This window comes from Sphaerodactylus townsendi, linkage group LG01 (genome assembly GCF_021028975.2).
Source record: "Sphaerodactylus townsendi isolate TG3544 linkage group LG01, MPM_Stown_v2.3, whole genome shotgun sequence".
Taxonomy (NCBI): domain Eukaryota; kingdom Metazoa; phylum Chordata; class Lepidosauria; order Squamata; family Sphaerodactylidae; genus Sphaerodactylus; species Sphaerodactylus townsendi.
Genome location: NC_059425.1, coordinates 76,778,506 through 76,803,502, shown reverse-complemented (window position 1 = coordinate 76,803,502; position 24,997 = coordinate 76,778,506). Strand labels below are relative to the sequence as shown.

General features: G+C 39.5%; 1 protein-coding gene across 1 annotated transcript in view; it reads left to right on the top strand.

The window, feature by feature from the left end:
• The window catches only part of CRIM1 (cysteine rich transmembrane BMP regulator 1), a 174,129-nt gene that overhangs the window by 126,045 nt on the left and 23,087 nt on the right, over positions 1-24,997 (top strand). Inside the window, exons 8-10 of the mRNA XM_048505050.1 lie at positions 18,175-18,303; positions 20,767-20,923; positions 24,373-24,494. Coding sequence (XP_048361007.1) covers positions 18,175-18,303; positions 20,767-20,923; positions 24,373-24,494 — 408 coding nt within the window. The remainder of the gene's footprint in view (positions 1-18,174; positions 18,304-20,766; positions 20,924-24,372; positions 24,495-24,997) is intronic.

Here is a 24,997-nt window from a genome sequence, read left to right as displayed (position 1 = left end):
ATCAGGCTGTTGTTTTTATGAGGTTTCCCCCACTTTTTTTTTTCTTTTATGAAGTCATATTTTTTCTGCATACCTGGAGAATCCTCTGAGGAGGTAGCACCGTTTAGTATTTTTATGAAACATGAAAGTATAAAAACTTCTTTAGTAAAAGAATAATTATAAATTTATAGGGAGCTGAAAGCTCCTGCTGTACTCCAAGACAGTTTATGACAGTGAGGAAATTATTAAAAAGTGAAAACTGAAACAACCAGCATTGTATTAAACAAAAAATTATATGTTGGGGGGAAGCATTCATATGGCACTGGAGGATATCATTCTGTTCCCGTCCCTTGGATTGATTGGACTGGTGCCTTTTGTTCATGAGTAATGTTGCTTGCTATTAGTATTGTGCTTGGGTAGTCAGGGGTTTCCAGGAAGACTGTGGAACTATCAGATGGTGTGGCTATGTTAGCTTTGGTTTCTATGGTTGGTATGATATTTACTTTGGCGTTGGTTGATCTTTGGATGGTGACTATGTTACACTGTTATTGTCCTTGTGTGCTGACTAGGATTCACAGTCTGTGTTATGTAAGGTCCTGCCTCCCATTCCTGAATCAAGTATCCTTCATGTTGTAACATATGAAAATACTTTTCCAGCATCAAGTCTAAGATAAAAGTGATGCCAGGAGTGTTTCTTATTAAGTACACCATTTAAAACAGTAGCAATGCTATCATCACTGCTATTTTTATATTTGAATATTAGATCCAAGAGATTTGCAGCTGTGTGAATTAGCAGTGTTATATTATAAAAAGCATTTATTTTAAAAGCTTTTCACTAATTCTAGAACACTCTTTAAAAAAAATTTTAATTCTCCTAAATGTCTCAATTTTTTGCTTCAGGCCTTAGAAAAGCACAAAGAAATTAAATATATATCTCCCCCTGCCCTCATTTTTTCCAGTTTTTTTCCCGGATTTTCATCTGGTTTCACAGTAGTCTCATCTTGGTGTCATAACTGTCTTGTTTTCAGAATGTTAAAATGCCCAGTTTCTTAGATTAGCATTTCACACTCCTGGATGTCTCTCTTGATGCTATCAGAATGCAGTCATTTGTATGTTTACCTGGGAGTAAGTCCCATTGAACTCAAAGCGGATTAGCATAAATTTTCAGTGGATTGAGTTGCACATTACTTACTCAGTAGCACTAGTCTGCCTTAGTTGAAAACTTAGGGGAAATTTTAAAGTCTTAGAATCTGAACTCTGTCATCATCCTTTATGAAATTCACCCCAACCCCTGCCCTAATCTGATTCCATGATTGTCCTTTATAAAATTGTTCCCAACACCTGCCCCAATCTTTTTTAGTTTGCTGTGAGCTTTCAGATTATACTTGAGCGGTCTTGGAGCTTTTTATTGAAGAAGTGGTACAAGCAGTACTTGTTTCTGAGTCCAGAAACCTGACAATAGTTTCTTCTAGGAAACGTTCCCTGATTTGACTTACTGCTTTTTGTGGAGGAAGTGAATTGGCATTACTTTAGTCTTTAAAAACTGAGATTATGAAGGTGTGTTTTTTGTAGAAATAGAAATGAACTTCTCTGTTTGGAAGTGTTGCTTACCTAAGTATTTTCTACAATAATAGTTTTAAATAGCCTATCTTTGCTTTTACACTTTCTGTAAAGTTTTAATTAAAGGATAAAGCCAAATAATACAACCAGTAAAACATTTCATTAGGGTGATTTGTTATTTCTGCATTAGGAATTTGAACACCAGGAAGGAAACTCTCTAGCACTGAACTTGGAACTGGTATTTTTCATGTAATGAACTCAGAGGAGAGAAAAGCTGTCTGGAATGCCAACTATGTGGTTGGAAAACATTTAGTCACCCTTGGAATGATATGAATGTTTTTCCAGGAAGCTTAAGTAAATGCACATTCTTCAGCTCAGGAGACAACATTTAACTTTTTTTAGAACACAGACATATTCTAACAAGAACATGGAAGTTTAAAAAGTTCATTAAGGAGTAAATAGGCTTTTGGGGGATGTAAAGCACAATGTATTTGATTAGTCAACTAAATATTGTTGTTCCTCACTCCTGTGCATTTGGATGTATTTCTATAACTTTTGCATTTTAAATCATCATCTGATTAGGTGTGTCTTAACTCCAGAATTATAAGAATAGGATAGGGAGAGCCATTCTTCACTTTCTGAGATTGTATTCTTACATTAATTTTACAAGTCATTCCAATCTTTCAGTTTTTGAGAGTATCCTTACTTCCTCTTTGTATATTTAGTCATTTCTTACTTTCTACATTAAGCCCCGTTAAGTATATAGTTTGTCCACGGGGCAAGCTTTTCTCACCAAGTTGTCTGAGTACAGGGGTTGGGGGCAAGTTCCATGTTTAAAAAGTAAAATTACCTGCACCGCAAACCAAAAATTTGTCTGTGCTTGTGCATCATGAACATTGCATGAGGACTTCTCTCTCTGCCCCCCTTTCTTCCCTCAGTAGTAGATATTTTCTCTGCCCATGCTGTCCATCAGTTCCAGCTCCCTCTGAGATGTAAAGCAGAGCAGTTTGTAAACTCTGGGATAGAGTCTTTCTGAAGCAGTTTTCAGAAAGCATCTAGACATCATGGGGAAATTAAAACTTTTAACAACTGAACAACTAAGCATTCTGGCAATCAAACTCAGTTACTCCTTAACCTTGTTTGAGAGGACGAAGCCACACTATTCTGTCACACTGTTTGATCATTTTGCACCAATTTACCTGTGTCATAAGTGCATTTACAGCAAGAGGGCAAAGCCTCAGGTCTGTATCCCCCGGCTTACTGACGAGAAGGTAGGAGAGGATGACATCAGCCCTTCAGTTCCCTCAAACATGCTAGGAGATATGCAGCTAGTTCCTGCCAAGCACCACTAGTCAGCTAATGTTCATTCTGTGAATGTTCACAATCACCATCAACTAGAAGAGACATATGAGGATTTTGCACCCCATGTATCAACCCACCAAACACACAAACATAATAATATAAGATATAATTAATATTAAATATATAACTATGACTATAACTTTTTACCCTGAACATGCAATTCTCCATTGAGTGAGAGGACATCTGGGTAATTCTTCATCCACCAATCAGGGAGGCAGGAAAAAAACTTGATTGATTTCCAGCTTCTTGGTTGTTGGTCCCCTCCCCCTTTGCTCTCCAGTTCTCTTCCTGCCTCAGGGATGAGCAGATGTCGTTAGACTCTGTCTTTCCTTTTTTCTTCCTATTCTTCAGTTTTCATTTCTAACTAAACTTTCCTGCCTTCTTTGTTGGTAGAGAGGACTGCTTCCTTGTCAGCTAACAAGAGCAGCTGAGGGGGGCGAATCGTAATCGCAATGCCTCACAAAGGAGCTCAGACAGCTCATCACCTCCTCTTCGTCAGCCAGGGATGGTCCATCCCCAGACTGGGCGACCCGCTCCCTTTCCCCTGCACCAGAATCCTCCTTGGAGACACTCTCCGGCAATGAGGTTTTCAGCGCCAAAATCATAGTCACACGTAAAATGACTGCGGGGAGATGCACTTTGGAGACTGAGGGTCTAGCACGCTCTGGGATCCTTCTCCAGGTTGATTCTGGCCTGGAATCGGTCTCCAACACCCTGCCAACGGCAGCGGAGCCCCAACAGATGGGTGAGAATGCACCCTCATTTAAAGACTAAATTTTATCTTTTATTAAGGAATTTTATTCTGCTGAGAGAGCAGCCATGAAGGAGGACATGGTGGACATGTTCAGGGTATAGGGTATATATACCTTAAGGATATAGGGTTCCCAACTCCCTCCCTGGGTGATCAGGATAAAGCTTCCAAACCTCTGCCCAAGGAAAATAAAAGGGCACACACTCCTTGGAAGACCAAGGCAGCACTAAAGAACCCCAGAATGAGCCCTGATTATACACTACTAGACTAGTCAGACTCAGAATCAGTTCAAGGGGATATAGAGGCACCTTTTTCAGGGGAAGAGGTTCCTGAGAAATAGCTGTCCAGGAACAGGCATCACGTTTCTTCAATCCTGATGATTATCAGTATTTCTTGTCCAAATCTATTGCAGCACTGCATTTGGAGGAGGCTGCTGGAGGCGAGGAGTCTGAGAAGCCTATGCGCAAATCCAAAGGGAATGCTGTGTATTTCCCAGCTTCCCAACAACCAAAAAAGGTCTTCCCCTTCCCAGAACTGTTTGAGGATCAGCTTACTGAACAGTGGGAGCAGCCTGTGGCTAACAAGCACTATCCCAGTTTGCTCTGTAGGCTTTATGCTCTACCTGAATACACTACTGAGCTACTACAGGTCCCACTCATTGACACTCCTGTAACTACTTATTCACTAAAGATGGTCAAGGGCAGATTATGGATACTGTGGATAGAAGGACCGAGCTGTTTTGCAAGAGGGACCCCGAGGCCATGGGTCTGAGTATTAAATCAGCAACCACTGCCTTTATAGTTTCAAGGGTGTCCACAGTCTGGGCCAAGAAACTTTTAGAGATTATCTCTCCTACAGAAGAGAGAATGATCGAAGGGGTCAGTAGAATATTGATGGCTGCTGCCTTCTGCGCTGACGCTACCCTTGACAATATGACCTTCTCTGCTAGTGCCATAGCTTCCTCCATGGCTGCTAGGAGATTACTTTGGCTAAGAACATGGCAAATGGAATGGAGGGCTTAATCCAGACTCACTGAGTTCGCTTTTCAGCGCAACAGATTGTTTGGGGAAGAACTAAACATCTTAGTCAAATCTAAAGATAAGAACAAAGTAATGCCAAAACCTACTCGCAGGGTTGATAAACACTCAAACTTTAACTGTTCCTTTCGTCCCCAACAGGTTTTCTCATATAACAAAAATGACTGTAGGTCTCCTTCCTGGGGAAATAGAGGGCAACAGCCCAAAAGAGGTTTCACCCCCAGAAGAGTCACTGGTCCTGGACGCAGTGATCAGGAGCAGAGACAGAACAAATGACACCAAGGTCAGACACCGTCAGCGCCAGACTACAGTTGTTTCATCAGATCTGGTCCCTCTCAAATATAGACATTTGGGCACTAGACATAGTCACCTACGGCTATGTGATAGAATTTCGTACTATTCCTCCAGACAGGTTCATTCCCTCCCCCCTATCCAAAGATTGGGAAAAGAGAATGAGAAAATTAGAGGCGATCTCACACCTTGTCCATATAGGATCAGTGGAATCAGTTTTCCTCAGTCAAAGAGGCCTGGGCATATATTCCATCTTTTTTTTTCATTCCAAAAAAGAACAGGGAATGGAGGGCAATTTTAGATTAAAAATTCGTAAACAAATTCATGAGATTACGCCATTTTCAGATGGAGACCCTAAGGTCCAACTCCATATAGCCTGACGGGTATCTGACATCCATCGACCTCTCGGACGCCTATTTCCACATTCCAATATTCAAGGGACATCATCACTTCCTCAGATTCTCAATAGGGGGAGACCACTTCCAATTCAAGGCACTCCCCTTCACCCTCAGTACATCACCAAAGATGTTCTCCAAAATCCTAATAAATTTCATAGTACTTCTCAGAGAGCAGGGAGTTCATCTACACCCCTATCTCATCAGATCAGACTCCCTGGATCAGACGCAGAGAGATTGCACCCCAACCATTCATGACTCCAGTAGCTCCTTAGAGACTAAGAAAATACTGGGAGTACAAGCTTTCAAGAGTCAATGCTCCCTTTATCAGATACCCTTAAGTTAAATGAGGAAACCTTTGCCTAGTGACGTAGGCATAGATTTTTATGCGGTGAGTTCGGGGGTGGGGCCATGCCTCCCAAGCCCTGCCCCCGCCCACAGTGCTTATAAAAGCAGTTCTCCAAGTCCAGGAACAGCAGACTCCCCTGCCCCCCCCCCCCCCCCCCCCCCCGCCAGCTGGGCTCCCAGCCGGCAGTCCCTTCTGCCCTGCCCTCCAGGCAGAGGCGTAGCTAGGGAAAATGGAGCCCGGTGCAAAATCTGAGCCAATGGGCGGTCGCTGTGATGCTGGAATCCACCCCCAAACAGCATCACTCTCAATGGTGTTCAAACTAGGGAGCCCAGATTCTCCTTTTAAATCCACCTTAAAGGGAGAATGTGGGGTCCCCAGTTAAAACAACATTGAAAGTGATGCTGTTTGGGGGCGGATTCTCCCCCACCCTGAAACAGCATCACTTTCCATGTTTGGACCCTCAAATGTATTGTCCCCATCTTCTATTAGCTCCCATTGGAAACAATGGGGGATGGGAGCACCCTCTTTGGGAGTCCATAACTTTGGACCCCCTGAACCAAACCTCACCAAACCTGGGTGGTATCAGCAGGAGAGTCTCTTGAAAAATCCCTGAAATTTTGGTGCTGCTAGCCCCTACAGGCCAAAAACTGAAAAAAACCCACTAAAAATACCAAAAAATACAAACGGGGCAAAGCTTCGGAAATGTAATGGGGGGGTTGAACCTGGGAACCCACCCTTACCAACGTCCTTGCCTTTGCCTACCTGCTCTCCTCTCAGGTGACTTAATGTTAAATCCGCAAACATACCCCTCAATAATTTCTCAGGGAAACCGGATGCAAGAAAACCTTTTCCTATCAATCACTTGGTTTTCACTTTCTTTGTTCTGTACATTTTCACTTTCTTTGTTCTGTACATTTGTTCTGTTCTGTACATTTGTTCTGTTCATGTACATTTTTAAAATAAATTCTTGGCAAAGTTTCTTCTTTTGGACATTCTTTTGGAGTTAGGAGCTACTCTTTGCTATTTTGTAATGTAATGCATGTACATCAATCTCATAGCAATCTTAAAACCTTTCATAGACTAACAGATCTTAATTGCTTTTCAATGCCATAATAAACTATTATGGGGCAATATAGACAGGTTACAATTAGATAATCTAGCAGTCTGCAGTACAGAAAACAGAGTACTTAACATTATCAAATTGTTTTACCCAAAGTCTGTTTAATTGAAGATAATAAGAGGGGAAGTGGTTTGAAGAACCTAAGCATGCCGCTAGATTAATTAGAGATGGTACCTAGTTAATGCCATTGCTTTTCTTGTGGCATAATATAATCTAGATAAAGTAAGCAAGTTTATTTGAGGTTTTTGAACCAAGGAACTATAATTTTAGTGTGATATACTTTGCATTTTTAAACTATATTGTTTAAAATTTTGAAATAGGAAGGCATATAAATTGGAACTATATATTATATATCAGTTGGCCTACATTCAAACTAAATAACCATTGTCTGTGGCTCACTGGCTCATTTTAGGTTCCAAGTGAAGTAAAAATCTTTTAAAGAAATATAAGGTCATATTTGTATTACATTTTGTCTAGGGTATGTCCAGTAGTAGTCTGGGCTTGAGCTTTTGGTACCTGCACCCAAGCCTCTGGAATAGAGATGTGGGGGGGGGGGGGGGCGGGGACGGGACGGGACTTTTGTCTTTCTGGTTACTTCAAAACAGAATTATTCTAGAGAGATTTAGGGGCAACTTGACCCTGGGCAATACCCTGGTGGGTTTTTTATATGTTGTTTAATTTAATTTATCAAATGGTTTTTATGTGATTAAATTAGTTCCTGAGATTCTCAGGAGAAGACAAGCAAATAAATGTTTAAAACAAATAAAACCAATCCCATCCCTTGATTGGACGAGACATTTCTTCAGAGATTGCAAAAAACTTTCTTAATGGTTAATATTTTCTAAGTCAAAACCAGTAAAGGCTAGCTGCTAACAGAACTAGAAAAAGACCAACATCACATACCACGCCAGCTTTGATATTGTAATGGAAACTGCCCGTGGCTGTTATACTTGCAGAGAGGAATCTGGCTGTTATACTTGCAGAGAGGAATCTGTCTATTGCATCCCCTCCTAGATATGGCTGATTTAGCCAGATGGGTCCATGCTACTTTAATAGCAAGGCTGGATTACAGAGCCAGAATGGTGTAGTGGTTAAGAGCAAGTGGATGCTAATTTGGGGAACAGGGTTTGATTCCCCACTCCTACATTTCTGCGGGGTGACCTTGGGCTAGTCATTGTTTTTTGGAACTCTCTCAGCCCACCTATCGCATAAGGTGTCTTTTGTGGGGAGAGGAAGGGGGATATAAATCCAAACTTTTTTTCTCCTTCTAATGCTCTTTGTGTAAGGCTGCCTTAGAAGTTTCAGTTAATTCAAAATGCAGTTACCTAGTTGCTGACTGAAACAAGTATATTTTGCCATATTACTGAGATCTTCAGCCAGTTTGGCTGCCAGTTTGTTTTGTAAGCTTAAATTGAAAGTGCTGACTTTAATTGTACTCTATAAGAAAAGTGAACTTGAAAGTAATTTAGTTATAACATTTAAACTGTAGATTAGGAGCATTATTTTCTTGGAGACACTAGATATGATTATTAGGGACTTTGGCAATATATGTCCTGTAAACTGAAATTCATGTTGATCAGTTAGACATCTTTTAAGTCAAGATAATAAATAAAAAGTCTTAAACAAGAAATAAAAGGATCATGTGAAAATAAACTGTTTTAATAGTCACGTGGAACTTGTTGTAACTGAATTTATACCAGTGTCTTCATACCTTTTATATGCTAGTATAATCTATAATCACTAACTGTCCCATTTACCATTTCTCTCTTTTCTTTTTTCTGTGTTCCTTACTTTCTACTGTCTAGGATAATTTTTAAACATACAAACTCGCAGCACTATTTTCCCATCCATTGTCTCTTCATTTGTGCACTCAGTCTTTCTTCTGCAGTTTGTCAAGGGCATCAGTGAAAGGCTAACCTAGATCATATGGCTGTGTGTGCTTTTTCAGGCTTAACTGTTTTCCTATTCAAATAGCCAGAAGCCTGGCAGTATCTGAACTGGCTTTATTTGTTGAGTCTTGTTCACTGAAGTGAAAAAAGCTGGTCCCCCTCTCTGCCCCTTTTGAAGCTACATTTTTGTTGGGGGTGGTGGTGAAATGATGTCTTTTGACCCCTTTTGCAGCTTATTGAGAGTCAGGCATGCATTTAAAATTGCTGTATTTTGAGGTTTACCTTTACATTTAGGAGAAGGTAGTCAGACTTACATTGAAAAAATTGTGATGTATAGCACTGAAATCTACATGGGATTACCAAGGAATTTCAGACATGCAACACGTGGGAGATTACCAGCTACCTTTTATTCCTTGTATTAAAGTAATTCTACTATCTTTCAAGAATTTTTTTAAAGAATACATAAATTATAACCAATTATAATTTTTAAAGGTTACATATAGTACTAGAAAATAAGATAACTGGATAACACATTTTGAAATATATATTCAGGTTTCTTTCAGCGTATATTTAGACTTTTCCCAGTACAGTTTAAGTGAAACAGGCTATTGCATTTACCATTAATAACTGAATAAAAAGTTATATTTTCTTTCCAGTCGATTTTGGAAGGAATTGCGAAATATGTTAAAATATTTACATTTTAGTTCACCTTTGATATAATCTACAATAATATGGCTACTGCCCTAGAAATGCTTTTATTAAGTTTTATATTTGAATGATCATCATTGGGAAATCTATGGACAGATATATACAGTGATGTTGGGCTTTCTGGGGGGAAATTCCAGTTCAGAGTTAAATAATTTAAATTTGTCAAAGGTATTCACAGCTGAAATCAACTAGCTGGTTGTGGGTTTTACGGGCTGTGTGGTCAAAGTTGATAGTTTAATTTCTAATGTTTTCCCTGGTGTCTAGAATCTTCAGAGGCATATCACAGTGAGCTGTACTTCTTTCTGTGGCACAATGTGGAGTGCCCAACTACACAGAACATGGAGAGAAACTCATCTTACCATGACATGTCTCTGAAGAAGCCAACTATAGCTGCAAGCAAAAAGTTGGGAGATAAAACTGTCAGACCACAGTCCGCAAGACCCACAACAGCCAATTTAAATAAAGTTAGCAAAAGAAGGTAAATAACAAACACCTGTACCATGTGTAAGCATTGGGGTTTGTTCTTCATATCCCTCAAACGGCCTGCCTAAAATGTTTGATTTGGAGCACAACAGACCTGGCAACTGTAGATAAGAAGACGTATAGTTATGTGTGGAGCCGACAGTTTTCAATAGAGAAGTAAAAGTATTGCATTGGAAAATATAAAAAATTGGAACTAAATATATAGTTCCTACACTTTGGTATTCTACTGAGCTTTCATTCAATTTCTGCCACTGGCAAGACATGTGTATGAGGAAACCTGCTTTTTTTACACAAATCTCCTTTGCTGCATTGGAGCAAGAGGCTATAGTTTGTATGGAGTTATTTCTTGAAGTATATGTAACTGTTGTAGCTTGTCTGTTCAGTATCTTTCTGATTACAAGAAATATGTGTTTTGTTTTAAATATTAATATGTAACTTAGTAAACTCAATTTATTAGGAAAGGGATTGACAATAAAATGGCCAATATTATAATGCCCTGGTGTAGATCTGCAGTGTGGACTCATTTGGTATTGTGTGTGTGGTTTTGTTCACCATATCTCAAAAAAGACATTGCAGAGCTGAGAAAAGTACAGAGGAAGGCAACCAAGATGATCAGAAGTTTGGAGCACCTTCCCCATGAACGAAGGCTGAAGAATCTATGATTTTTCAGTTTGGAAAAAAGATGACTAAGGAGGAACATGGTAGAGGTTTATAAAATTGTGCACGTGGAGAGAGTTGACAAAAAACTTTTTCCACCTCTCCCAAAGTACTAGAACTCAAGAGCATTCAATTAAGCTAAGGGGCAGAAGGTTCAGGACAAACAAAGGAGCATCCTTCTTTCCAGAATGCTGAAAATGTGGAATTCACTGCTAGAGGTAATGATAGTCGCAGGTGTAGACAATCTTTAAAGGTGATTAGACATATCCATGGAAGATCAGTCTGTCAGTGACTACTGCCATGGTGACTGAAGGGAAACTCTACGTTCAGTGGCAGTAAATAATTTGAATACCAGCACTAGGAGGCAATTTCAGCAGAAGGCCTCAGCTCCTTGTTGATCTTCCAGAGAAACTGGAAGATCGCTGTGTGAGACATGATGCTACACTAAATGTCCCAAAGGTTGGTATCCAAAGGTATCTTGATATGGAGACACTGTTCAGTAACCGTGGCTAGTACTTATTTGTTGATTTTTATAACTCCACACATTTATGTTCCATATATTGACTTTCTTTGTTGCTTTAGCCTTGGAGATGATATCTGTAATATTCAAATATCTGGGTCTTGAATTTATATTTCCACTATATTTTTATAATTGTATATTTCCACTAGCACTTAACTTCTTTTTCCCCCTCTCTAAATTCCAATTTGTTGAATGTATGCTAATGCTGGCACTTTTAAGACCTCTTCACACAGTTCCTAGGTTCAGATTAATGTGTTTACCCATCTTTTCCTGAAATTCAATTATTTGAATGTTCCAAAGTGATATCAAAAGGCATAATCAGTGTGCCATCCTTTATTAAAGCATTCTACTATAGTCTAATGAATTCTATGAAGAATCTTTGCTACTGAATATGGAATAAGTCAGTGGTTACAGAGTATGAAAATATTATCCATATTTTTCAAATTATAAACTACATTTATGGTTAATACAAGTTACTAGTAGTAACCTGGAAACCATACCATTCCTTTTTTATTCTATTACAGTACATAGAAAGTTCTTATTTTTCTGGAAGCAATATCTCAGGTAGCAGATGGAATCACCTGCTCCAAACTGTTTCGAGGAAATATTTCTTATGCTGAGGGCAGATACTCTTTGGTAATAGGTCTTCTATTCTTTAAAAATAATTAGTGCATTTATGGTAAATTTAATGTTTATGGTCTTCTAAAAATGTTCAAGATACTTTAATTTTCTCAAATAATATTAGGATTTTTGGGTTCAAGTCTAGTACGACAGTAGATTTTCAGAGTATAAGTTTTCAAGAGTCAAAGCCCCCTTTATCCAAGAGCTTTGACTCTCAAAAGTTCATACCCTTTTTCAGAGAGCTTTTCATCAAAGGGTTTTCAAAAACTTATACCCTGAAAACCTTGTTGATCACTAAGGTGTTACAGAACTTGGATCTAGATGTTCTTCAACAGATCAACACAGCCACCCTCTGAAATTGTTTTATGATTTTATCACCTTCTTAGTCAAGCAGCAGATATTGTAATATTTGCTGCTTGACTGAGGAATATTTTATATCTAAGACTGCACTGTTCTCATCTCCAGGTTTTGTTCCATTTACTATGATAGAAGTAATTCTACTAATGGACATACTCCTGCTAATTGGCATACTCCTGATCAGACATGAGCTGAAAGTTTTCTGAATGAGCTCCCAGGTGGGTTTTCCCCAGGCTAGCCTGATCTTTTCAGATCTCAGAAGCTAAGCAGCATCAGTCCTGATTAGTAATTGGAGTGCCAGAATTGTTGTGCAGTGAAAGGCAATGGCAAACCTGCTCTGTTAGTCTTGAGCCTTGAAAATTATATGGGATTGCCATAAATCAGTTGCAACTTAACAGCACTGTGTACACATTTAGAAAGCAGGTACACAAGACACTCATTTAGATCGGGAGGAAGGGAAGGAGGGAGTTTGAGGACTCCTTTCTTTGAACGTTTTCTGGCATGGAACATCCCTGAAGAGCTGCTGTTTGCTCTGTGGTTTCCTCCATCAGAACAAAGGGCAACTCTGTGGAGCCATTTTAGTTCAGGACAACTAACTGCCCAAGTAGAGGGAAGGCTTAAACTCCCTGAACATACAAACAGACAGATATGGCATGTTCTCATCCTGAATTAGAGTCATGAGTGCCTGCTTTTAAAAAGAAAAGAATTGGGAGTTCATTCAAAAAACTCCTGGCATTACGTCTGTTTTGACCCTGAAACTCTCTTACCAATGAACTAGGGAAGATAAACTACACTGTAAGCTACACTAGATGCTAGCAGAAGCATATTTGCCTAGGGACATAGGGTATTCCATGTCCCTGGGCACACCCCATTTGGTCATGTTGGGGAGGGGCGCAAAAATTTCAGGTTTTTTATATATTTTTAGTGTTTTTTTCAGTTTATGGCCTGTGGGGGGCGCAGTTGTTAGGCTAGCAGCACCAAAATTTTAGGGATTTTTCAGCAGACTCTCCTGATAATACCACCCAGGTTTAGTGAGGTTTGGTTCAGGGGGTCTAAAGTTCTGGATTCCCAAAAGGGGTGCCCCACCCCCCATTGTTTCCAATGGGAGCTAGTAGGAGACGGGGGTACACCTTTGAGGATCCATAACTTTGGACCGCCTGAACCAAACTTCACCAAACCTGGCTGGTATCATCAGGAGAGTCTCCTAAAGTTACCCTGAAAGTTTGGTGCTGCTAGCTTAATAATTGCACCCCTGACAGCAGGCACCCTCCAAATTTCCCCAGATTCTCCTTTTAAATCCACCCCCTTCGGCATGGACTTAAAGGGAGAATCTGAGGTCCTCAGTTTAAAAATGGCAAGTAACAGCATCACATTCAATGTTGTTTTAATTGGGGACCCCAGATTCTCCCTTTAAGGTGGATTTAAAAGAAGAATCTGGGCTGCCAAGTTTAAGCACCATTGAAAGTTATGCTGTTTGGGGGTGGATTCCACTGAAGGTGTTTTGTGAGAGATGATGCTGATATTTGTTTGGTAAATGTTTTGCTGGGAATGATTTGTGAGAGATTTACATGCTTAATACCCACTTGCACTGGCCTGGAGCTGTTTCTCAGTCTAACATAGGGTTGGTGTGAGGACAAAATTAGGAAAGAGAGTTGGTGAGGAGAGAGCCATGTATGTTTTGCTGGGAGTTGGAGGTGTTTTGTGAGCTGGTGCAAAAATTAATAGTTTGGTTGTGGTGAGGGAGGGTGGCCGCCCAAATGGAGGGTGGGGTTCCAAACTCAGGTTTTGTCCCCGGGTTCCAGCTTGCCTAGATACACCTCTGGATGCTAGAACTCATAGTTATGTGCTAGAAAGAGTTCTGTATGTATATACAAATGGCAAACAAGTTCAAATTTACAACCACCTTTGTTAGGTATATAAAATAGGCTCTAGAGCGTTACCAGACTGTGAAATGCAAATCGAGAATACATTCAAAACACAGACATAGAAACTGTATCTAGCATTGGACGTTACTTAGAAAGTTCTGTCACTTGTAATAGAAATGTTGCTACTTTTTCCAAGAGCACGACATCTGAGTTCCACAGCAGAAGTGTCAGAGTCTCTTTCAGATTTTTTTCTAGGGCCAGACGAGTAGAGAAATTCTTAATACTCATCATCTACCACCAGACAGTCGGGCAAACAAGTTCATTAAGTTGTTTGCCACATTTATATTTCACAAGATAAGATAGAAACAGACTAATACAAACCCCTTCAGTGAGTACTTACATCAACCCTAGGAGGCACAGAATGGTCAATAGCAAAGTTATCAGCTACATAAAATGTAAATTGGCCCTTAATCTCCCTAAAAAGTTAATTTGTTTTTACTTAACCAGAGATTAAGTTTCATGTGTTCCTTTCAGATATGCTTAAGGGAGATTTTTTAAAAAGTGACTGCATTGTCTAAAGAGCAGTGTTTATGTTTTTCAGTCATTTGTTTACAGAAGTGAAGACTTTAAAAAACAATGCTACTATTCTTTGTCTAACATAATACCTGAAATTGCTATTGCAAAATAATGAGTTAGCATACTTGTTCTTTCCTGTTTAGGCTGAAAAGTCTTCTTTGTGGAGTCAGTCGGCTGGCATAATTTCCAATGCAATTGCATTTCAAACTCATTTTAAATCTCTAGGGATTATTACATTAATAATCACATTTTTGAATGTTTTCAGTACTTTTCTGTTACGATAATAACACATTGCACAAGCAAAACATACAAGATTCTCTGACTGACAATTTCACTAATTGTTTGCCTCCACTTAGACATCTTTGTGATAGATCTAATTTAATCCACTAACTCATTTTATTTTATTAGTATCCTTGATCAGTTCAGGTAAGTGCACCTTACCATTGCCCCCCCCCCCCAATTTAAAATTTGTATTGCTCCTTTCAGAATGTGAGCAATATTTTGCATACAAGTCATTCATAATTTTTTCTCCCCCTAAATTTTCTATCTTCTGAGTTCCGGCATACTGTTATTGACAGGGATTTTTACTTCTATTTAAAAAAATCCCCAACAAATCTTAAATCAGTGATGTTAACAAAATTCATCATTACATTTCAAAGCACAGAATGGTTAAATTAAATATTTAACATGTATTTTATGTTTATGTTTTCTTAATTCAAATATGTATAATGAGTCCAAAAAGTCAAATTAAAATGACTTAACAGGCTGCCCGGAACATTTCCACTGCTGTGCTGCATTTAGAGTGCTTTCAGGCAGCACAAGTGTAGCAAAAAAAAAAAAAACCCACACTAAATTAAAAAAAACACTAAATAAAAAAAACTAAAGTGAAAAAAAAATAATCCAAACCTTTCATTTTCTGAAATTGTTTACATTACATGTTGTTTACATTACATACATTACATTTACATGTTGTTTACATTACATACAGCTTTTTTATTCATAGTCATTGTATGTGATAGCAGACTTCTGAAGAGATTGGTGTTAAAAAGTTTGACTTAGAACCCAATCCAGAGTGGGGAGGCCAATCCCCCACTGAATGCGGTATGGACCTGCTGATGGGGGTGCCCATCCACCAGGATAAGGGACATCCCACCAGCAGTGAGGGCACCCACGCCTCTGGAAGTGCAGATGGCCATGGCACACTGATGCGGCATTGTGTGCCGATGGAGGAGGGGGCATTTGGGGAGTGGATCCAGGGGTGGAGCTGACTGCAGGTGGCTTCCACTGGGCTTTCAGACCTTGAATGCCACTGCAGCCAGCACCAAACTTGTGCTACAATTTTCATGGTGCAAGTTCCTTTCCTCCATGGGGTTTCCCAAGGGTAGGAAGATTTTCCTCCGGCTTGTGCCACCAGGAAACCCAGTGGAAACGCAAGTGCAGCTATGCCATGCTCCCCCACCCCATCTGGATTGAGCTGCCAGTATCCCAACATGCAGATTGTGTCAGAGACTAAGATAAGCTTAGGTTAGTTAAAGTGGACCACGTTGCTGCTCAATCTATAAGTCTAGGTATTCAAACTGTTGTTTGAATATTTCACAAATACATCAAATAGTGCAATTGTGTTTGTTCGCTGAGTTGCACACAATATGTCTTAGTTTTTTTTAAAAAAACAAAGTCAGTCTACATATAAAAGGAAAGCATTGTGTATGTCCCCCTCCATTAACATTTCTGATTTGGGGGGAGGGAGCAGAAGTTTGTGTGTCTAGGGTATCCCCATCTGTAAATTATCCAGAAATTTCTGTAATACATGTAGGTACAAACACAGTTGTTAAGCCACAAAAAACTGGGCAACAATTGTGTGAGTATTTTATAAATTCATAAATCCTTTCTAAATGCTACATCTTGGCATTCAGCAGTCTGCAGGCAAGATAAGTGCATCCAGTGAACAAAGTAAGTAGATAAAATGTGCTAGGCTAACAAAAAAAAATCCTGGTTGTTGGTACTGAAGTTCCAATTAAGATACCCTGGATGACATGGGCAGGATTCAAAATGATCTGGACAGATTAGAGAGCTATGCCAAAACTAACAAAATGAATTTCAACAGAGATAAATGTAAGATTGTACACTTAAACAGAAAAAATGAAATGCGCAGATTTAGGATGGGTGACACCTGGCTTGACAACAATACATGCAAAAGGGATCTGGGAGTCTTAGTAGACTGCAAACTGGACATGAATCAGCAGTGTGATATAGCAGCCAAAAAAGCCAATGCAATTCTGGGATGCATCAATAAGAATATAGTGTCTAGATTGAGGGAAGTAATTGTACCATTCTACTCTGCATTGGTCAGACCTCACCTAGAGTACTGTGTTCAGTTCTGGGCACTGCAATTTAAGAAGGATATTGACAAGCTGGAACAGGTCCAGAAGAGGGTAACCAAAATGGTAAAAGGTCGGGAATCCATGCCTATGAAGAGACACTTAGGGATCTGGGGATGTTTCATCTGGAGAAGCAGAGGTTAAGGGGGGACATGATAGCTATGTTTAGGGATGTTATGTCAAAGAGGGAGTAAGTTTATTTTCTTCTGCCTCCGAAACTAGGACATGGAGTAATGGATTCAAGGTGCAGAAAAAGAGATTCCACGTAAACATTAGGAAGAAGTTTCTGACTGTCAGGGCTGTTCGACAGTGGAATTCACTATCTCAGAGCGTGGTGGAGTCTCTTTCTTTGGAGGTTTTTAAACAGAGTCTGGATGAAGAATGTCAGGAGTGCTTTGTGTGTTCCGGCATGGCAGGGGGTTGGACTTGATGGCATTTGTGGTCTCTTCCAACTCTGTGATTCTATGATTCTAAGATTTCCAGTTAAGGTATTTGGATTATGTAGATATGCAGAGAGGATTTTTAAAGCTCCCCCACACTGTTTCCCACCTTTTACAGCATGGTATAGAGACAGTGGAGCACCCTTCCCTAAGTCCTCTCTCTATTGCCACTGAGAGAGGTTTGTTCCCATAAGTTCCATTTTTTTTGTCAGCAACCACTGCTAATAAGCCTGTCTCATTGACCTATTTAGAACCAGTATCCTGCAAAATGACACCCAAAAAATCCCTCTTTAAGAAATGTACATATGGATCAAAAATCCCTCACTTGGATGACCACAAACAATGTCTACTATGCCTCAACAAGGAACACGAGATACCACAGTGCTTGTGAAAAAGAAGGAACATACCATAACTGCTTAATGCAAATTCGATTCTGTATACATTCTAATAAAGTCCTGCTAATGTTTTTACATAACATTTCATTTTCTTTACAGTCTCATAATGTTTTTTTCTTGTTATGGAGTTTTTTTTAGTGACAACAACCCACGTGTCCATTACCATCTTGAGCTACAATTTGGCAAGGGCAAACTCACATCTTCAGTATCAAGCAAACATTTTATAAGCAGGTGGTAATAACACAAGAATAACACATGAAATTCTATGCCCAGAACAGATTAGTAATATGGCAGCCGTATTGTGAGTGTAGTTCATTTTTCCTGGTCACCTGCGGGTATGAAATTTTATATCTGAAAAGTAAGCACTTATATAAAAACTGTTTTTCAGATCTTACACTTTTAAAACATTGAATAACAAATTATTCCTTTTTTTTTCTTTAGAACCAACTTATATCACAATAGGTCCTCCCACATGTTATCCTCTGGTGAACTGCACATTAATGGAGAGAGACTGTGTCTACAACTTCAAAGTTGACCAGAATGGTTGTCACATCTGTCAATGCAGAACGAGTAAGTAACCCAATAATCTTGAATTATCAGTTTCAAAAAAATATCACTACCTGATATCACATAGTTTTGGTTCTCAGTATTTTCATATAATGCACAAGATGGTAAAATATGGTACAACTTTGTATTATACAAAAATGACAGCTTTCAGAAAGACAATATTCTTTGAGAAAAAAATTACATATCTAACAGCACAAATTAGTGGGGGACTGAATCCTCCTCCAGAGGCAGCACAGGCTTACACCGCCAGATTTGCCTTCTTTGGGCACTTACCGCTAGGGGGCCCTGGGACGCTTTTTGTTGGTGCTCCCAAGCTGAGCTGGGGTGTTCCCAGGGGAGCAGCCGACCTTCCGTTTCTACTGCTCTTTAGCCTCCTTACACCAGTGGGCCCAGGCTCAGAAATACAACACATTTTCTGCAGCGTATCTCCATTTTTCCCCCTTGGGAATTTTCTGGTTGGGGGGTTACTTTTTGGGCTTCCTGTACCACAAGAAAACCCCTTGGAGGAGGTGTGGCAGCAATAGAGTGGCGTCATCACTGCCCACCAGCCCAGTCCATATTGGGCTGCCTGTATATTATTACTAAGTACAGTATCGTAAAGTACTGTATTTATTAAACAGTGACAGGTATGTTAGTGGACTGTGTTTCAGGGCAGCTTTAAAAAGATAGACAGACAATTCTTTTTATTTTGTTAAATTTATATCCCGACCCTTTCCCCGCAGGGGAACTGCAGCATATGAGAGAATGTTAGAAAATAGATTACAGCAAAGCTTTTGACAGTTTGGGTCATGAAAAGCTATGGTTGATTTGAAAGGAAATGGGTGTGCTGCCGCATCTGATTGTTTTGATGTGTAATCTGTATTCTGAACAAGAGGCCAACATTAGGACAGAATATGAGAAACAGAGGTGTATCACAGAGGGAAGTCTGTTACACACTGTGTCCAGAGAGAAGGGAATGTTTGGGGTATATATTGTCCATGTCCCAGGGTGGGGAACCAATCAGTAAGTGTTTGTGTGGAACTTGTTATGCAAAGATGTGGTTGATAGTTTTGTATTGCGGGTGGGGCTTATCAGTCCAGAGCTACTGGCCTCCACCTTAGTTCTGTTAATGAGCTCTGAACCGCCTGTGCTGGTTCAGGGTCTATTAATTCAGCTGGCATCTCTCTGTGAGATTCTATTAATTCTTCCTCAGATAAGATATTGGCTGCAGTAGAAGGGGCCATGACAATAGCCTTTATTTTTCCTAGAAAAATGCAAATTAGAAGAAGAGTTTGGATTTATGCCCCACCTTTCTCTCCAGTTAGGAGATTCAAGGTGACTTACAAGCTCCTTTCCCTTCCTCTCCCCACAACAGACACCTTGTGAGGTAGGTTGGGCTGAGAAAGTTCCAAAGAACTGTGACGAGCCCAAGGTCACCTAGGAGAAATGTAGGAGTGCGGAAAAACATCAGATAAGCCTCTGCCACTCAGGTGGAGGAATGGGGAATCAAACCCGGTTCTCCAGATTAGAATCCACCTGCTCTTAACCACTACACCACATTGACTATTGAAATGAATTGTATTGAACCTTCCAGTGGTCTTTAAATACTTGCTTTGGTTGTTTTCAGCTTAAGTTAATCTTTTCATTGTATAACAGTTTTAACAAAATATTACATTTCCATTTAGAGAAGCTTTAGTTTATTCTACTCCCACTCTAAACATATTTTGTAATGTAAAGTAATGTAAATGTAAGGATGTGTTGCTGGCAACCAAGATCAAGATGATTCATATGATAGTATTCTCCATTGCCATCTGTGGGTGTGAAAGTTGGACAGTGAAGAAATCTCACAGGAAGAAAATTGACTCATTTGAAACATGGTGTTGGAAGAGAGTTTTACAGGTATTATGGACTATCAAAAAGACAAGTAAGTGGGTTCTAGATCAAATTAAACCTCAACTCTCCCTAGAAGCTAAAATGACTAAACTGAAGACTATTGTACTTGATTCACATTATGAGAAGACAAAAGTCACTGGAAAATACAATAATGTCAGGAAAGGTTGAAAGTAACAGGCAAAGAAGACAATCTAACTTGAAATGGATTGTTTCAACCAAAGAAGCCACAGCCCTCAGTTTGTAAGTCTTGAGAAAGGCTGTTAATGATAGAATGTTTTGTATGTGCATTTAGTATTGTCAAATCACTTCTAACTCTTTGCAGTCCTATGAATCAGTATCCTCCAAAACATTAATGATAGGGTGTTTTGGAGACTATTAATTCATAGGGTCTCCATTAGTCAAAAACAACTTGATGGCACTTCATACACATGAATAGATGAAATATGTGGTTAGTTGTTTGAAATACTGTTTGTATATGTATAAACATATTATTCAGGCAATCATCAGGTAAGGGCATAATGTGATGCGGCAGGAAAGTATTCTGTTTTCTTCTACCAGTTACCAGTTTTGCTAAATTTTCTATGTTCTTCACAGGAGAGGAGCTGTGTACTGACCTCATGGAAGGTTGTTCCTTGGCTTGCTCTTTTGGCTTTCAAACTGATGACCACGACTGTAAGATCTGTCAGTGCCGACCACGGCCCAAGAAATGCAAGCCCGTAGTGTGTGACAAATACTGTCCATCTGGATACTTGTATGTATTCTTATATTTAAAAAACATATTTCTTATTATTTAGGTTATCAGTTTAAAAATGCAATTCCTGAGAAAATAAAAATAATTATTTAATAAATGTAAATAATGTTTACCTGAAAACAATGTTTAGTGAAATAACTAAAGCATCACTTTTTATAAAGCCTTTCCTCCAGGGAACTAGAGTTGTGTACAGTAGTTCTCCTTTCACTGGTTTAGTTTCACAAAAACCCTATGTGGCAGGCTAGTCTAAGATAGATTCACGGGTTCATTGACTTCCAGCGGGCTTAGTGGCAGGGTAGTAAAGATGAATTAAAGAAATGTTTATGCATCTTCTTAATTTCGTTTTTCTTCACAAAAAAAGTGTATCTTCTAATCAAGTAGTCACTGTCCTGTTTTATGTCCTGTTTTTTGTTGGGAAATGGAAGGAAGCTCTTAACAAAATTGTAAAGCTCTCATCAGGTTGCTCTCTATTCATAGTGAACTAACAACTTTACTCACTCTAATATATTCTCTGATAGTTAAGTTAGCAAACTCCATCTTCAGAAAATGGCAACACTAGTGATTGTTATTGTACCATGACTAGCCCAAGTAGAGCACATTGCGGTAGTCCAGTCCAGGTATAAATCACTTTGACTAAGTCTGGCTGATTCAGGAATAGATACAGTTGATGCACCCAATGAAACTGGGCAAAGAAACTATAAGAATTTTGCATTTATACCCTGTTTACAGTCTCAAACCTGCTTACAGATTCCTTCACTTCCAGGGCTGAGAGCGTTCTGAGAGAACCACAACTAGCCCAAGGTCAGCCGGTACACTTCACATGAAAGAGTGGGGAATAAACCTGGTTCACCAGATTAGAGTCTGTCAATCATGTTAAGGAGTGGGGGATCAAACTCAGTTCTAATCAAACTCAGATTAGTGTCCTTCACTCTTAAACATTACACCACACTGGCTCTCTAAAGAACTCTGGACCATTGCAGCCACCTAGTTTTCTAAGGTGACTGCTCTGTTGAGTGATATTTCCAAGCTGTGAACCTTGCTTTTCAAAGGGAGTATAATCCCTTCCAAGACAGGATAAATTGCAAGTCCCAGATCTGCCTTTGTAGTAGCCTCAAAAACTTCCTTCTTGTTGGAATTAAGTTGCAACTTGTTCACTCTCATGCCACCCATTACCTCCTCTAAGAACCAGTTCAGAACCTGAGCAGCATCCTTAGGATTTGATGGGAAAGGCATTGCAGTCCAAACGTCCTGATGACCTCTCCCAGCAATTTCTTATAGATTCTAAATAGCATGGCAGATAAAATCAAATCATGTGGAAACCCACAGCTCAGTGTCCATGGGGCAGAACAGGACTCCCTCTGCACTGGCCTCTGAGACAGCCCCCCCATAGGACTCAAACATAAAGCAGTGATCCCCAATTCCAGTGCTAAGAGGTGGGTCAGTGGTATCAAAATATTCCCTATGTAAACCAGGGAGATTGCTTGGTTCTGTATGGGGGAGGGAGAAGGTGCTTAGGTGGGATATAAATCCAATTAAAGTGAAGTTCAGCAGCCTTTAGGCGAAATATAAATCCAATTAAAGTAAAGTTCAGCAGCGATCAGGGCCTCAACAGAACTGTCATCAGCTGAAGTGGGAAAATCCCCATGGGCTGATAAGAAACCATCAGAATTGGAATTTATTGAGGGAAATATAGGGTTGCGAAAATTGAAAATTTACTTAGCAGAAGAATAGTGAAATTATATTCGAAAGGATAGTTATGTGCAGGGAGAGAAAGAAAAAGTGAAAACCAGTCAATCTTGTGTTTGAGTGGAAAAAATGACCTGAGCTGGGTAGAGTACATTGTCCATGTAGATAATCCAGAGGTTCAGTGTAGGAGATCTTTCGACAGAGCTTTCAGAGGTCCCAAGGAAGGTCCCAAAGGTCCCCAGTGAGAAAGTTTGCTGGGTCCAAAAAAAGAAGGTGGGGGTTGGCAACCTCTGAATCAGCAGAGGGGTCCTGCACATTTTTGGCTGGCAGAACAGCAATAGCTATAGAAGCCAGCCCAGAAAAGTAACAAAAGCTGATTGCATCCTGACATGTGGTGACTTCACTCATGTTTGAGGGCTGCTTGATAGATTTTGTGTTCAGGAAGACTTGCCTTTGCTGATGAAATTACATTGTGGTGCATGGCTTTGGAAGCCTCCATGGCAATAGCTGGTATGTGGTGCATGGCTTTGGAAGCCTCCATGGTAATAGCTAGGCACACAGATGCCCCATCATTGAACCGGTCTCCTACCCAGGTTTTTGGCCACTCATTAGCATAGTTTGAAGAGAGTCTTGACCTCACCGTCTCCAAGGCATCACTAAAATGGCTGCCAAAGTGAGTTTAGCCGAGATGGAGCCAGAGCAGACAGCACCCATCTAAGAAAATTTTGGGAAAGGCAGGAGATATCTTTGGGGGGGCAGGAGATATCTTTGGCTACCATGAATGATGATAGGCCTCATTTTTAACAGCTTCCTTTGAGACAAGTACATCTGGAAGGGGAGAAAGCTGATTGCTCTAAGAGAACTCTTCAGAGTTGCCAAGGAAGGAGAAGGGTTGGGTCAGTCTCTGTATGCTAATACCCCACCTAGTGGATATAGAAATGGATGCAGCTGAAAATGCCTCCTAGCTTAAAGACATGCCTCCTAGTGTCCTCCTTTGTACTTGTGAGAGAAAGTTGAGTAGCTAAATCAGCATTCTCCTTTACCGTGTTGTTGAAATTGTAAGGCCTCCCGATAGGAAGTATATTATTTCTGTGTTCTGTATGGAGCATAGGGATTTGCTGGGACATAATTAATAGTAAGAGTATCATGTTTAATGAGAGTTGTCCCATAATGGCTGAAAACTAGCAAAAGTCTTGAGTTATCGAAAGTTTCTGTGGCTTCTGTAACATCTTGTTTTGAGCATTGGCAAATCAAATAGGTAATTTTACCTGTTACCACGATAACTGGTTAAGTGTTTAATTAGAAGTCTTAATCTGACTAATACTGACTGCACCTACTTCTGTTTTCTTGACTAGCAGATGAGATTGCTATGCATCATGTCTGAAATGTTCAGTGTGAACTAGTTTTGGCAACCTCTCTTCTTTTTATTTCTGGCTTCTGCTGGGAGTATTAGAATTAGAAGAAAGAGCTGTGGACAGAGAGGACTGCTTTAAGAAGAAGTTATTGATAGAATGTATTTTAATAAATCATGGTGTTTACTCATCTATACACAAAATAACTGTTTCTAAATGATGAGGGTGATAGAGAATCATACACAGACTATTATCAGTCACACAAACAAAACACACATTTGCTGTTTATGCTTTTTGATGCATCTCGGGACAGAGTTATAATTGCATAACATTGTCAGATGTTACAAAATCATTTTTAAATTAATTCATATTTTAATTTATTTTCCTTTCCAAATAATGTTGGTAATTTAGGAAGAACAAACATGGATGTGAAATCTGTCGATGTAAGAAATGCCCAGATCAGTCATGTGATAAGATCTGCCCTAATGACTTTCAGCAAGATAATGAAGGCTGTCTTATCTGCAAATGCAGAGGTAGGTTACTACTTTTCAATCCATTTTCATGTTCAGAGACAAGTATAACATGGAAAAAAATTGAATAGACAAAAAATCCCAGAGATACAAAACAGTTTCATTTAGTTGGTAGAACTTTATTATATGAACAATATAGAATGGTCATGTTGAAAAACCATTTATTTCATTACCGTATATACTCATGTATAAGTCGACCCGCATATAAGTCGGGGCACCTAATTTTACCACAAAAAAATTGGGAAAACTTATTGACTCGTGTGTAAGTCGAGGGTGGGAAATGCAGCAGCTACTGGTAAATTTCAAAAATAAAAATGGATACCAATAAAATTACATTATTTGAGGCATCAGTAGGTTAAATTATTTTGAATATTTCTTTCAAAGAAAAACAGTAAACTAGCACTGTAAGTGGAAAGGAGGGGCAACAAAAACAATATGGTCTCAACAATAACTTTAAAAGTACAAAAACCTTAGCTCGATCAGCAACCAAGCTAAAACACAAGAGT